Genomic DNA, 15,097 nt, shown 5'->3' with positions numbered 1-15,097 from the left:
GAGGGGCAGGAGAGAAGACAGTGGACGGGTGCAGGGTGTAGAGGAACCACTCTCACTAAAGGCCTGGCATTAGTGAGCCCTTGTGGAAGTCCTTCAACATCTCTGAGCTGGACACCCATTCTTTCACAAATGCCAATAATAATAACTGAATCACAGCACTGGATTTGTTGGATACATAAATGGAGTCAGTCACAGGAAAGTCATCAATATTGGTTCCCAGAGAAAAGATAATCCTGTCCATCAGCATGGGACTGGGGTGTGAGCAGGGCTCCTGGTGTGGGGATCAGAGCACAGAAGTGTCAGGATGGACAAGGTGTTCTTTCAGTCCCCAAACCTGGGGGTGGGGGCAGGGGAGGAGTGAAGTGACCAGACTCTCGATATCCTGAACCAGGCAACCTGGCATTGAAGCCCAGATCACTGTCCATTTCTGGGAGATCACAAACACATGACACATCATCTCTATGTCTCAGTTTCCTCTCTAGAAATGGTCCATTAGCTGCACAGGTTCTTCTCACTCTCTTACCACCTGGAACTCCTTCAATGTCACTGGCGGCCACGTTCGTGATATTCATAAAGCCCTTTCTTCAGTGTGAACTCTGTGATGTTTAATCAAGTGGCACCTTTGGGTGAAAGATTTACCACATTCTTTGCACTGAAAAGGCTTTTCTCCAGTGTGGATTTTCCTATGGATGCGGAGGAGTTGTCTTTGCTTAAAGGCTTTCCCACATTCAGTGCACCCATAAGGCCTTTCTCCAGTGTGAACTCTGTGATGATCATAGAGAGAGGATCGACTAGTAAATGACTGCCCACATTCACTGCATTCATATGGCCTTTCTCCACTGTGAACTCTCTGATGACGAAGAAGGCTAGAGCTACCAGTAAAACATTTCCCACATTCACTGCACTTATAAGGCCGTTCTCCAGTGTGAATTCTCTGATGGTCACGAAGGCTCGACCTAGCAGTAAAAGATTTCCCACATTCACTGCATTCATAAGGCCTTTCTCCATTGTGAACTCTCTGATGATACTGGAGGCCACTCCTAGCAACAAAAGATTTCCCACATTCACTGCACTCATAAGGCCTTTCTCTAGTATTAACTCTCTGATGACACTTGATGTTCAGCCTAGGAGTTAAAGATTTCTCACATTTATTGCACTCATAAACCTGTTCTCCAGTGTGAAATTTCTTATGGGCATTGAGGTGTGCCTTTTGGCTAAAGAATTTCCCACATTCACTGCACTCAAAAGGCCTCACTCCACTGTGAGCTCTCCAATGATTACAAAGGTTCGACCTACTCGTAAACGATTTCCCACATTTATTGCACTCATAAGGCTTTTCTCCAGTGTGAACATTCATATGGGCACTGAGTTTTTCATTTCGGGTAAAGAATCTCCCACATTCACTGCACTCAAAAGGCCTTTCTCCACTGTGAATTCTCTGATGATTACAAAGGATTGACCAAGTAGTGAAAGATTTCCCACATTCACTGCACTCATAAGGCCTTTCTCCAGTGTGAACTCGCAGATGATAGTAGAGGCCAGAGCTAGTAGTAAGAGATTTCCCACATTCATTGCACTCGTAAGGCTTTTCTCCAGTGTGAACTCTCTGATGTGCAAGGAAATTGGATTTGCGGGCAAAATATTTTCCACATTGGGTGCATTGATAAGGTTTTTCTCCAGTGTGAATTTTCTGATGTTCGATTAAGTTCCACTTTTGGATGAAAGATTTAGCACATTCCTTGCATTCATAAGGCTTTTCTCCACTGTGGATTTTCCTATGTGCTCTGAGGTACTTCCTTAGGCTAAAGGATTTCCCACATTCACTGCAGTCATAGCGTGTTCCTCCACAGTTAACTCTCTGATGTGTAAGGAAATGGGATTTGTGGCTAAAAAATTTTCCACAATGGCTGCATTCATAAGGCCTTTCTCCAGTGTGAACTTGCTCATGCTGAATAAGGTTAGTTCTTTGGGTGAAGGCTTTCCCGGATTCTCTGAACTCACAAAACCCTTCAGTAGTGAGGACTCTCTCATCCTGAATAAGTATTTCTGTGTATCTGGAGGCTTTCTTGCCTTCTCCCCAGCTGTGATGACCTTTTCCACTGTGAAAAACAGCTTCACACTCCTTACTGTTGTTCAGTTTCTTCCTGGTATTAGTGGTCTGTGGCTGAAGTTCCATGTTGGCCACGTAGTTGTTCCCAATCTCCATGTAGGTAGAGAGATTCTCCATTACATGGATTGTGCAGCTTTTGAAAAATGCGGGTCTCCCCATATCACAGCTGAAGGGTTTCTCGCTAATGTGCTGCTTCTGGTGCTCTTGAAGGTTTTCAGTGAAATAGAACTGTTTCCCACATGCCCCACATGTGTATGCTTTCTGCCCCCTATTTGTTACTTGCTCTTCAGCCAAGTGCAAAATGTCTCTCAAAAGAGGGATGCACATCTTACACGGCTGGGCCCTCTCAGGAGATGAACCTGCCCTGGGGGTCCTCATCTGTGACACTCCTTCTGCAGATACACTCTGTTCAGAAGGTGTCTCTTCATCCTCAACTGCAGGAAAAGAACCTGAAAACAAAGAAGCGATGATGAAGTTCATGTTGAGTTTATTGCGGGGAGTGAGGCCATCACAAGTCTACATTTGACAAGTGAAAGAACCAGTCCACAGGATTGTGTTCAGGAAATGAATTTGGGGTCAAATTGAGAAGCAGCTGTTCTCACCAAGTACAGGACACAAGGAATGGATGGGGCCCAAAGTGAAAGGTGTCTTGTGCAATTCACTCCTTGTCAGTGGCCTTTACCAGGACTGCATCTCCTGATGACCTCTGATAACGTACAGAAGTGTATGTCCATATATACATTAAGAAATGTAAAACAGATAGCTAGTAGGAAGCAGCCACATAGCACAGGGAGATCAGCTCAGTGCTTTGTGACCACCTAGAGGAGTGGGATAGGGAAGGTGAGAGGGAGATGCAAGAGGGAGAGGATATGGGGATATATGTGTATATATAGCTGATTCACTTTGTTATACAGCAGCAACTAACACAACAATGTAAAGGAATTATACTCCAATAAAGATGTTTAAAAAAAAAAGTGTATGTCCAGGTCTCAGAAAATCTGACTGCAACAGGTCACTGGCATTCCAGAAATATTAAAGGATCCCTATGTTGAGGACACAAATAGTGTCAGTACGTACTATGGGAAAAACAGTGTGAAGACCACATGAGATAAGTGGTTTAGAGAGGTGGTAGGTAATGAATCCGAGAGTGCAGTCAGAATAAAAATGGGAAGTAGTAGAAATAACAAGTTGGCAGAATGTCACGAATGGAGAAAGACGAGAAGCGATTTGTAGCCACTGACAATGGCACTAAAACACTAGTCAAGAGGAAGTCATACTTCCTGATATGACTTAAACACAGACCTAATATCAAGGCCTCTCCCTGTTGTCATTCAAACACAGACCTAATATCAAGACCTTTCCCAGTTGTCATTCTTTCTTTCTTTATTTTTTTTTTTTGCGGTATGCAGGCCTCTCACTGTTGTGGCCTCTCTTGTTGCAGAGCACAGGCTCCGAACACACAGGCTCAGTGACCCTGGGTCATGGGCCCAGCCGCTCTGCGGCATGTGGGATCTTCCCAGACTGGGACACAAACCCGTGTACCCTGCATCGGCAGGCAGACTCTCAACCACTCTGCCACCAGGGAAGCCCTGTCATTCATCTTAATCAGGCCACCTCTGAGGCTTTTTGCTGAAACCAGAGTCATGTCCATCCCATGAAGCCCAAAGGACTCTCCATCCCGATTTGACCAAATACACGGGACACAAATAATACAAGTCCTAACATAGTCAGGATGGCTGAATAGCCAATACTGGCCGAGAGGAACTCAGTACACAATACACAATATATAAATATTACATTTTATGTCTGGTGCAGGGACTTTCCTGGTGACCCAGTGGTTAAGACTCTTTGTTTCTAATGCAAGGGGCAAAGGTTTAATTCTTGGTCGGGCATGCCATGCAGTGGGGCCAAAAATAAGAACATCCGGTGGAGCAAGAGGAAAAGATGTACAATGGATGGAGTACAAAATGTTAGGAATGTGTCTCCCCACCTAAACAACTATTATACTGGCAGAATCTAATTGATCTAACTCTTTTGCAACCATGGCACCTTCTGAAGATCTGCAGTGTTCCACAAAACAGTTTGAAAAGACAAAGCTTCAGAATCAAAATCAGATATCACAGGGATGTTTGAACAATCACATTGGGAATATAAAATAATTATGACTAATATGTTAATTAATGTCTACTAAGGGATAAAGCAGCCAGCATACAATTCCAGAAGGGAAATGTAAGCTGAGAGATGAAAATTTTAACAAAGGACCAAAAAGAAATGCTAAAGATCAAGTACACCATAACAGAAATGAAGAATGACTATGATGGGCTTATTCGTGCCCTGGACACAGCTGAGGAGAGAATATTTGAACTTCTTTTTCTGTTAGGAGAAACTTCCAAAACTGAAAAATAAACTGAAAAAATACAAAAATTAAAATAAAAAATAAACACCCAAATATACAACATCTGTGGGACAAACACAAAATGTTTAACACACACATATGGAAACATCTCAAACAGAAAGAAAAAAAGAAACGGAATAAATACTTGAAGCAATAATGATGGAGAATTTCTAACAAAATGATGTCAGATACCAACCAACAGATCCAGAAAGCTCAGTGAACATGAGGCAGGTTTAATGCCAAAAACACTACATCTTAGGCTTATCACATTCAAATGCAGAAAGAGAAAATACTAAAAGAGGCTAAAGGAATCAACACCTTTCCTAAGAGAAGCCAAAAAAACCCACCCAATTACATGTCAATTCTCCTCAGAACTCAGGGAAATAAGAACTGAATGGAGTAAAATATTTAAAGTGGGAAGGGGGAGGGGACATCACCAACCTAGAATTTGGTAACCAGCGACATAAATCTTCAACACTGATGATGAAATAAAAACGTTCTTAGACACAGAAAAATTGTGGAACTATATTAAAAGGATTCTTCAGAGAGAAAAAATGACATAGATCACAAATTTGGGTTTCATAGAGAAAGGAAGACCATAAGAGAATAAAAAACTTTCATTGACATAAAACTGACATGGGACATTGTATTTCTTTAAGTTGTACAACATGATTTATGTATACACTGCTAGAAACACCACAATAAGTTTAGTTAACATACATAATTACATTTTTTTCTTCTGATGAGAACTTCTAAGATCTACCCTTTGGAAACTTCTAAATGTACAATACAGTTGTATTAACTAAAGTCACTATGCTGTGCACTACATCCCCAGGACTTACTCATCTTATAACTAGAAGTCTGTAACTTCTGACACCCTTCACTCACTTCATCTAACCACCTTGCCCTGCTCTGGCAATCACTAATCCTTTCTCTGTATCTGAGTTTGGTGGTGGTGTTGTTGTTTTAAAGATTCAACATGTAAGTATACTCATGTAGTACAGGTAAACCTGGAACAACATGGGTTAAAACTACTTGGGTCCACTTGTACAGAGATATTTTTCAACAAATACACACAGGATCACATGATCTGTAGCTAGATGAATCCACAAATGGGAAAACTTCAGAATCAGAGGGCTGACTATGGGACTTCAGCATCCACAGATTTCAGTATATGCAGGGGCTCCTGGAACCAATCCTCCGTGGAAACAGTGGGACAAGTGGATTTGTCTTTCTCTCTCTGACTTATTTCACTTAGCTAATGTCCTCAAGGTCTATCCATGTTGAGGCAAATGGCAAAATTTCTATCTTTCTTTATGGTTGTATATTATTGAATAATATGCCACATATACCACATGTTTGTTAGATCCACTCATCCATCAATGGACACTTAGGTTGTTTCCATCTGTTGAATATTGTAAGTAATGCTGAAATAAACCTGAGGTACAGATATCTTTTTGAGATGATGATTTCACTCCCTGTGGATAAATACACAGAGGTGGAATTGCTGGACCATAAGGAAGTTCCTTTTTGAATTTTGTAAGGATTCTCCATAGTTTTCCATAGTAGTTGTAACAATGTACACTCCCACCAACAGTGCACAAGGGGTCCCTTTTCTCCACAACTTCACCAACACTTATTTCTTGGCTTTTTCACAACAGACATTGTAACATGTGTGAGGTGGTATCTCACGGTGTTTTTTTTTCCTAACTTTTTATTTATTTTTGGCTGCATTGTGTCCTCATTTCTGTATGTGGGCTTTCTCTAATTGCAGTGAGTGGGGGCTAGGCTTTTGTTGTGGTGCACGGGCTTCTCATTGTGGTGGATTCTTTTGTGGCGGAGCACAGGCTCTATGCGCACAGACTTCGGTAGTTGCAGCATGCAGGCTCGAAAATTGCAGCACACAGGCCCTAGAGTGTGTAGGCTTCAGCAGTTCTGTCACATGGGCTCAGTAGTTGTTGTGCAGGATCTAGGGCACACAGGCTTCCGTAGTTGTGGCACTTGGACTCAGAAGTTGTGGCTCATGGGCTCTAGAGCACAGGCTCAGTAGTGTGGCACAGGGCCTTAGCTGCTCTGCAGCACGTGAGACCTTCCTGGATCAGGGATCTAACCCACGTCCCCTGCAGTGGCAGGTGGATTATTCTTTTTTTAATAAATTTATTTCTTTATTTATTTTTGGTTGTGTTGGGTGTTCGTTGCTGCATGCGGGCTTTCTCTAGTTGCCACAAGCAGGGGCTCTCTTCGCTGTGGTGCATGGGCTTCTCATTGTGGTGGCTTCTCTTGTTGCAGAACACGGGCTCTACACACGCGGGCTTCAGAAGTTGTGGCACACAGGCACAGTAGTTGTGGCTCCTGGGCTCTAGAGTGCAGGCTCAGTAGTTGTAGCTCACAGGCTTAGTTGCTCCAGGGCATGTGGGATCTTCCCAGAACAGGGCTTGAACCCATGTCCCTGCATTGGCAGGTGGATTCTCAACCACTGTGCCAGCAGAAAAATCCTCATTGTGGTTTTGATTTGCATTTCCCAACCATTAGTGATATTGAGCATCTTTTCATGTAGCCATTGCCCATATGCATGTCTTCTAAGGAAAAATAGTAACTGTATACTCCATTATGCATTTTTTAATTAATGAATTTATTTATTTTTGGCTGCATTGTATCTTCATTATTGCATGTGGGCTTTCTCCAGTTGTGGCGAGCGGGAGCTACTCTTTGTTGCGGTGTACAGGCTTCTCATAGCAGTGGCCTCCCCTGTTGCAGAGCACAGGCTCTAGGTGCACAGGCTTCAGTAGTTGTGGCATGCAGGCTCAGTAGTTGTGGCTCATGGGCTCCAGAGCACAAGCCCAGAATCTGTAGCACATAGGCTATCTGCTCTGAGGTATGTGGGATCATCCCAGACCAGGGCTTGAACCTGTGCCCCCTACATTGGCAGGCAGACTCGCAACCACTGCACAACCAGGGAAGCCCTGTTATGCATTTTAAAACACACCCATTTATGTATGCTTATGTAAAATTAAAACAAATGAGAACAATAATACAATGCAGGATAACAATTAGGATTTTTTAAAATTATAAGGTATTTAAACTACCAAGGCAGCCATACAGTGTTATATGAAAGTGGACTTCAATCAGATGTAAATACAGAGTGCAAACTCTAGCACAACTACATTAAAAAAATGAAAAGAAACGAGTATATCTGATATGCTAACAAGGAGAGAAAATGCAATCATACAAGATGCTCGATTTAAACAATAAAAACAAGAGTGGAAGACTAAAATAGGAACAAAGAATATGATCAATGGTAGAAAATGGTAACAAATACATTAAATATTTATCCACCTATATCAATATATTAAACACTGATAGTCTCAATGCACCAATGAAAAGAGAGATTATCAGAGTGAATCCATAAGCAGGAGTCAGCTATATGTTCTCTCAAAATAATCCACTTTATTTATTTATTTTACATCTTCATTAGAATATAATTGCTTTACAATGTTTTGTTAGTTTCTGCTGTATAACAAAGTGAATCAGCTATCTGTATACGTATATCCCCATATTCCCTCCCTCTTGAGCTTCCCTCCCACTCTACCTATCCCACCCCTCCAGGTCGTCACAAAGCATTGAGCTGATCTCCCTGTGCTATGCAGCTGCTTCCAACTAACTATTTTACATTTGATAGTGTATATATGTCAATGCTACTCTCTCACTTCGTCCCAGCTTACCCTTCCCCCTCCCTGTGTCCTCAAGTCCATTCTCTACATCTGTATCTTTATTCCTGTCATGCCCCTAGGTTCATGAGTACCATTTTTTTAAGATTCCATGTATATGCATTAGCATATGGTATTTGTTTTTCGCTTTCTGACTTACTTCACTCTGTATAACAGACTCTAGGTCCACCCGCCTTATTACAAATAACTCAATTTTGTTCCTTTTTATGACTGACTAATATTCCATTGTATATATGTACCAGATCTTCTTTATCCATTCAACTGTCAATGGGCATTTAGGTTGCTTCCATGTCCTGGCTATTGTAAATAGTGCTGCAATGAACACTGTAGTACATGTAGTTTTTTGAATTCTGGTTTTCTCAGGGTAGTGGGATCTCAGCCCAGTAGTGGGATTTCTGGGTCATATGGTAGTTATTTTCTTAGTTTTTCAAGGAACCTCCATACTGTTTTCCATAGTGGCTGTATCAACTTACTGCACGTGCACTTTCTCTAGTTCCAGCAAACAGGGGTTACTCTTCAGTGCAGTGTGCAGGCTTCTCATTGTGGTGGCTTCTCTTGTAGAATACGGGATCTGGGCATGCAGACTTCCATAGTAGCAGCACACAGACTCAGTAGTTGTGGCTCACAGGCTTAACTGCTCTGTGGCATGTGGAATCTTCCTGGACCAGGGATCAAGCCCATGTCCCCTGCATTGGTAGGTGGATTCTTAACCAATGTGCCATCAGTGAAGTCCAGAAACCCACTTTAAATACAAATATGTGAGAATTTCCTGGCAGTCCTGTGGTTAGGACTTGGCGCTTTCACTGCTTTAGGCCAGGTTCAATCCCTGGCCAGGGAACTAAGACACTGCAAGCTGTGGCACAGCCAAAAGAAAAAAGAAAAAGAATCCACCAATACATGATGTCATTGATAGATTCGGAAAACCAGATCTGGCAAAATCCAACACCTATTCATGATCAAAATCTCCATCTCCTAGTAAACTAAAAATAGAAAAAGAACTTCAACTTGACAATTGAAATAAACCCTATACTCTCATCTTTACCAGATGAAAAACTAGAGAAAAACTAGAAACTATCCCAATAAGATTAAGAAGGCAAGGCTCTTCCCTCTGGCAACTCCCTTTCAACTTTATACTCTAAGTCATAATTAATGGACTGATAGGAGAAAGTTACATAAAAGTTATACTGATTGGGAAGGAAGGAATCAAACTGCCTTAATTCTCAGATGATATAACCAGCTATGTAAAAACCAAAATATACACACACAAAAAAAAACCCCCAAAACAAATCCTGGAACTTGGAAGCAATTATAGCCAAGTTTCAGGATACAAGGATACTATACAAAAGTCAATCACTTTCCAATACATCAAGAATAAACAAGTGAAATTTGAAATTAAAAACACAAGACCATGTACATTAACACCCCCCTAAACAAGTAGAGAGAGAAAGGAAGAAACACTTAATTATAAATCTACCAAGACATATACAAGATTTACACGAAGGGGGACTTCCCTGGTGGCACAATGGTTAAGAATCTGTCTGCCAATGCAGGGGATGTGGGTTTGATTGCTGGTCCATTAAGATCCCACATGCTGTGGAGCAACTAAGCCCATAAGCCACAACTACTGAGCCTGTGTTCCAGAGCCTGTGAGCCACAACAACTGAGCCCACGTGCCACAACTACTGAAGCCCATGTGCCTAGAACCCATGCTCCGCAACAAGAGAAGCCACCACAATGAGAAGCCTGCGCACCGCAATGAAGAGAAACCCCTGCTCGCCGCAACTAGAGAAAGCCCGCCTGCAGCAAGAAAGACCCAACGCAGCCAGAAATAAATAAATATAAAAAGAAAAAAAATCTACATAAGGGAAACTCTAAAACTCTGATGAAGAAATCAAAGGACTACATAAACAGAACTAAATTAATGGAAAGATATTTCATGTTCATAAATATGAAGACCCACTACTGTCAAGAAGTCAGTTCTTCCTAATTTCACCTAGACTGCACCTAGATTCAATGCAATCCAAATCAAAATCCCAGCACATTATTTTGTGGACATAAGTAAACTGATCCTAAAGTTTATACAGAGAGGCAAAAGTCCCAGAATAGCCAAAACCATACTGAAGAACAAAGGTCGCAGACTGACACTACTCAACTTCAAGACTTAGTATCTTAAAAAGAAAAAGAAAGAAAAAAAGAGAAAGGAAAAGAAAAACAAGATTTAGTATTTAAAGTAATCAAGCCTGGGAATTCCCTGGCACCCTTGGTTAGGACTCTGCAAATTCACTGCTGAGGGCCCAGGGTTCAATCCCTGGTTGGGGAACTAAGAACTTATAAGCTGCGTGGCATGGTGAAAAAAAACAAAAACAAAATGTAATCAAGCCAGTGCAGTATTGTAAAAAGGACAGAGAAACAGATCAATGAACAGTATTGAGAGCACAAAAACAGATCCACAGAAATACACTCATCTGACTTTTGACAGATGACAAGTGCCATACAATGGAGAAAAATAAAATTTTTAGAATAAATAGTACTGGAACAACCGAACATCACATGCCAAGACATGAATTCTAGACACAAACCTTACACCCTTCACAAAAAATTAACTCAAAATAGATAATGGGACTAAAAGTTAAGTACAAAAAACCCTTGGGCTTCCCTGGTGGCACAGTGGTTGAGAGTCCACCTGCCGATGCAGGGGACATGGGTTCATGACCCGGTCCGGGAAGATCTCACATGCTACGGAGCGGCTAGGCCCGTGAGCCATGGCCACTGAGCCTGCGCGTTTGGAGCCTGTGCTCCGCAACGGGAGGGGCCACAACAGTGAGAGGCCTGCGTACAGCAAAAAACAAAAAAAAATCTTAAAATTCAGTACGAAAACAACAACCCAAATAAAAAATGAGCAAAACACCTTAACAAACATTTTATTAAAAGAAGATATACACATAAAAATTTAGCATATACAAAGATGCACGGAAATGCAAATTAAACTCAAAAGCAGATACCAATACATACCTATAAAAATGGCCAAAATCCAAACACTGACAACACCAAATGCTGGTGAGGGTGTGGAGCAACAAGAATTTCATTCATTGCCGATTGGAATGCTTAATGGTAGTCCACTTTGAAAGGCAGTTTGGTAGTTTCTTACTAAACTGAACATAATCTTATATCCTCCAGCAATTGTACTCTGCGGTATTTAGACAAAGGAGTTGAAAAGGGACATATACACAAAAACCTTCAAACAGATATTTACAGTAGCTTTATTCAAAACTTTCAAAACTTGGAAGTAATCAAGAAATCCTTCAGTAGATGAATGGATAAACATGATACATCTAGAGAACAGCAACAATTATTTACAAATAAACTGCAATGAGCTATCAAGTCAAGAAAACTTAAAATGCATGTTACTATGTGAAATAAGCCAAGATGAAAAGGCTACATACTGTATGAGTCCAAGGATATGACATTCTCAAAAAGGGGAAACTAATGAGACAGTAAAAAAGTAATCAGGGGACACCAAGGAGTATGGGGGAAGAAGGGATGAACAGGTGGGGCACAGAGAATTTTTAATTGAAAATTGAACACATTCTGTATGATACTATAATGGTGAATACATGTCATTATACATTTATCAAAGCCCACAGAATGTACAACACCACGAGTGAACCCTATTGCAAACTTTAGATTTTGAGTGATAATGATGTGTTCATGTAGGTTCATCAGTTTTAACACTCAGATGGGGGATTTTTGATTCAATGCAATCCCTATCAAAAACAATGACGTCTTCAAGAAATAGAAAAATTCAAAAAAAAAAAATATTCAGACTCAAATTCACATAGACTCTCAAGGGATTCAATACAGCCAAAGCAATTGTGAAAAAAAACAAAGTTGAAGGATTCACAACACATGAATTCAAACTTTCTTACAAAGCTACAGTAAGCAAAACACCATAAGGTGCTACTGGCATAAAGACAGATATATACTCCAGTGGAATAGAACAGAGACTAGAGTGTCTAAAAATCAGCCCTCAAATATATGATGCAATAATTACTAACAAGAGGATGATTTTCATTGAATAAAGACAGCCTTTTCAACAAATGGCACAGGGAAAACCAGATACCCACATGCACAACAATGAAATTAAACCTTACCTAACACCACACACAAAAATTCACTCAAAATATATCAAAGGCCTAAACGTAAGAGCTAACATGTAAGAGCCTTGTTTACAGGGAGAGTTAGAAAAAACAAACAAGTAAAGCTTCAAAACGTTGGATTCAGCCATGATTTCTTGCCTTTGACAACAAAGGCAAAAGCAACAAAACAAAAAATAAACAAATTGGACCTCATAAAAACGAACAATTTTGGTTGCATACCTTTAATTTACACAAACTTATGTGTCATTATAGCCTAAGAAAGCTGGGGGAAGAAAGGAAAAAAATGAAGAACTTTTTAACATCAAAGGACACTATAAACACAGTAAGAAAGAAACCACAGATTGGGAGAAAACATTTCCAAAACACGTATATAAAAAGGGATTCATATCCACAATTTATGGATAAATCTGTAATTCAACAACAACCAAAAAACCAACTTGATTAATAAATAAAAAAGAACTTTAACAGATATTTTTCTAAAGCTGTACAAATGGCCAATAAGCACACCGAAAGGGATGTAATTGAAATGGGAAAAATATACCATTTCACCCCCATTAGGATGGCTATGATCTAAAGAACAGAAAATAACAGGGACCTCCCTGGCAGTCCAGTGGTTAAGACTGCACGCTGTCACTGAAGGGGGCGCAGGTTTGATCCCTGGTCATCACTTCTTGGGGAACTAAGATCCTGCAAACCCCCCAGCAAGGCCGAAACAAAACAAAAAAAGAGAACAGAAAATAACAGATGCTGGAACATCCGGGGTGGAGCAATGGTTAAGACTCTGCACTTCTAACGCAGGGGGTCGGGGTTCGATTCTTGGTCAGGGAACTAGATCCCACATGCATGCCACAACTAACAGTTCACATGCCACAACTAAGGAGTCTGCAAGCTGCATCTAAGGAACAAGTGAGCCAGAACTAAGGAACCTGCCTTCCACAACTAAGACTTGGCGAAACTGAAATAAATAAATAAATGTTAAAAAAAATAAAAAGAAACAAAAAACCAGATGCTGGCGTGGATATAGAGAAATTGGAATCTTGAAAAAAGTCTTGAAAAAACATCCTATGGTCTGTTTTAGTAGTAACAATGTCAGTGACAACACTGTCACACAGTCAGGCACAAAAATATGTCAGGTACAAGAATGGAGCAAAGTTTGGGTACCATTCATTTGGACAGTCACCTGGCCAAAGACAGAGCAAACAAGGAGGGATTGATCAGGAGGATGGCAAGACTACTGACCATGACAGTCTCCCAAGGCAACAGAAATAAAAGCAAAAATAAACAAATGGGACCTCATCAAACTTACAAGCTTTGGCACAGCAAAGGAAACCATAAAGAAAACAAAAAGATATCCTATTTCCAAATAATGTGACTGACAAAGGCTTAATTTCCAAAATATATAAACAGTTATACAACTCAATAACAAAAAACAAACAACCTTGAAGACGTAAATAAACATCTCTCTAAAGCAAAAACACAACTGGGCAATAGGCACATGAAAAGATGCTGATCATCGCTAATTATCAGAAAAATACAAATCAAAACTATTCAATACAATGAGGTACAACCTCATACCAGTCAGAATGGCCATCATTAAAAATCCTACAAATAACAAGTGTAGGAAAGGGTGTGGAGAAAAAGGAAACCTCTTACACTGCTGCTAGGACTGTAAATTGGTACAGCGACTATGGAGAATAGCATGGAGGTTCCTCAAAAAACAAAAACTAGAGTTACCATATATTCCAGCAATCCCATTCCTCACCATATATCCAGAGAAAAACATGGTTTGAAAGGATACATGCACCCCAATGTTCAATGCAGCACTGTTTACAATAGCCAAGACATGGAAGCAAACTAAATTTGTTCATCGACAGTTGAATGGATAAAAAAGATGTGGTGCTTATATACCATGGAATATTACTCAGCCATTAAAACGAATGAAATAATGCCATTCACAGCAACATGGATGGACCTACAGATTGTCATACTGAGTGACGTTAAGTCACAAAGAGAAAGATATGCAGAATCTAAAAAAAAAAGTTGATACATATAAACTTATTTAGAAAACAGAAACAGACTCACGGACATAGACAATGAACTTGTGGTTGCCAAGGGGGAAGGGTGAAGGGGATGGATAGTTAGGGAGTTTGGAATTGACATGTACACACTGCTGTATTTTAAATGGATAACCACGGACCTACTGTACAGCAGAAATTAAAACAAAATTGTAAATCAACAATACTTCAATAAAACTAAAAACAATCTACAAAAAAGACTACTGACCCTGAATCTTTAGCTGCAACTTTGGGGCTAACTGGTGTTCGGGCACTAAGGAYTAGGGATGCACTCTGCCTAGCCATAGTAACCACAGCACATAACCAAGGAATTTAAGAAGAAAGCAGTGCCCATGTACCAGATGTGAGGACAGAGCTGCCCTTGAGGAGGAGAAGAAAGGAAGAACCTAGCTCAGAGGATAGGGGTGGGTGTGAGGGCCTTACCCAGCATGCATACAACTGCAAAGTTCTCCAGCATGACATCAAGATACAGGTGTATCTGAACCTCATCAAGAAGACACCATTCCTCCCAGGAGAAGTACACGGCCACATCCTCAAATGTCACACTGCCCTGGTATAAGAGGGACAAATGAAACCATGAACGGTCTCACTCCTGAAAACCCACAATGCATCTTCCCACACACTTCCCCTAC

At 40.6% G+C, this 15,097-nt stretch overlaps 1 protein-coding gene across 3 annotated transcripts in view; it reads right to left on the bottom strand.

Annotated features, from left to right (window-relative positions):
* LOC113615249 (zinc finger protein 256-like) overlaps positions 1-15,097 on the bottom strand; it is a 60,478-nt gene that overhangs the window by 43,054 nt on the left and 2,327 nt on the right. The window contains exons 2-3 of one of the 3 annotated variants that reach the window (XM_027097462.1): positions 14,889-15,015; positions 10-2,559 (exon numbers count right to left, since the gene is read on the bottom strand). The exons of 1 other annotated variant lie outside the window; for it this stretch is intronic. In XM_027097462.1, coding sequence (XP_026953263.1) covers positions 569-2,559; positions 14,889-15,015 — 2,118 coding nt within the window. In that variant the 3' untranslated portion in view covers positions 10-568. Of the gene's footprint in view, positions 1-9; positions 2,560-14,888; positions 15,051-15,097 lie in introns of those variants that run through there. One more of the 3 variants, XM_027097467.1, reaches the window with a different exon arrangement.

The sequence above is a fragment of the Aethalodelphis obliquidens genome, unplaced genomic scaffold (assembly GCF_003676395.1).
Source record: "Aethalodelphis obliquidens isolate GAN/ISIS:26980383/991018 unplaced genomic scaffold, ASM367639v1 scaffold113, whole genome shotgun sequence".
In the NCBI taxonomy this organism is placed as follows: Eukaryota; Metazoa; Chordata; class Mammalia; order Artiodactyla; family Delphinidae; genus Aethalodelphis; species Aethalodelphis obliquidens.
The sequence above is the reverse complement of the archived record's forward strand: the minus strand, read 5'-3'. Positions and strand labels throughout refer to the sequence as shown.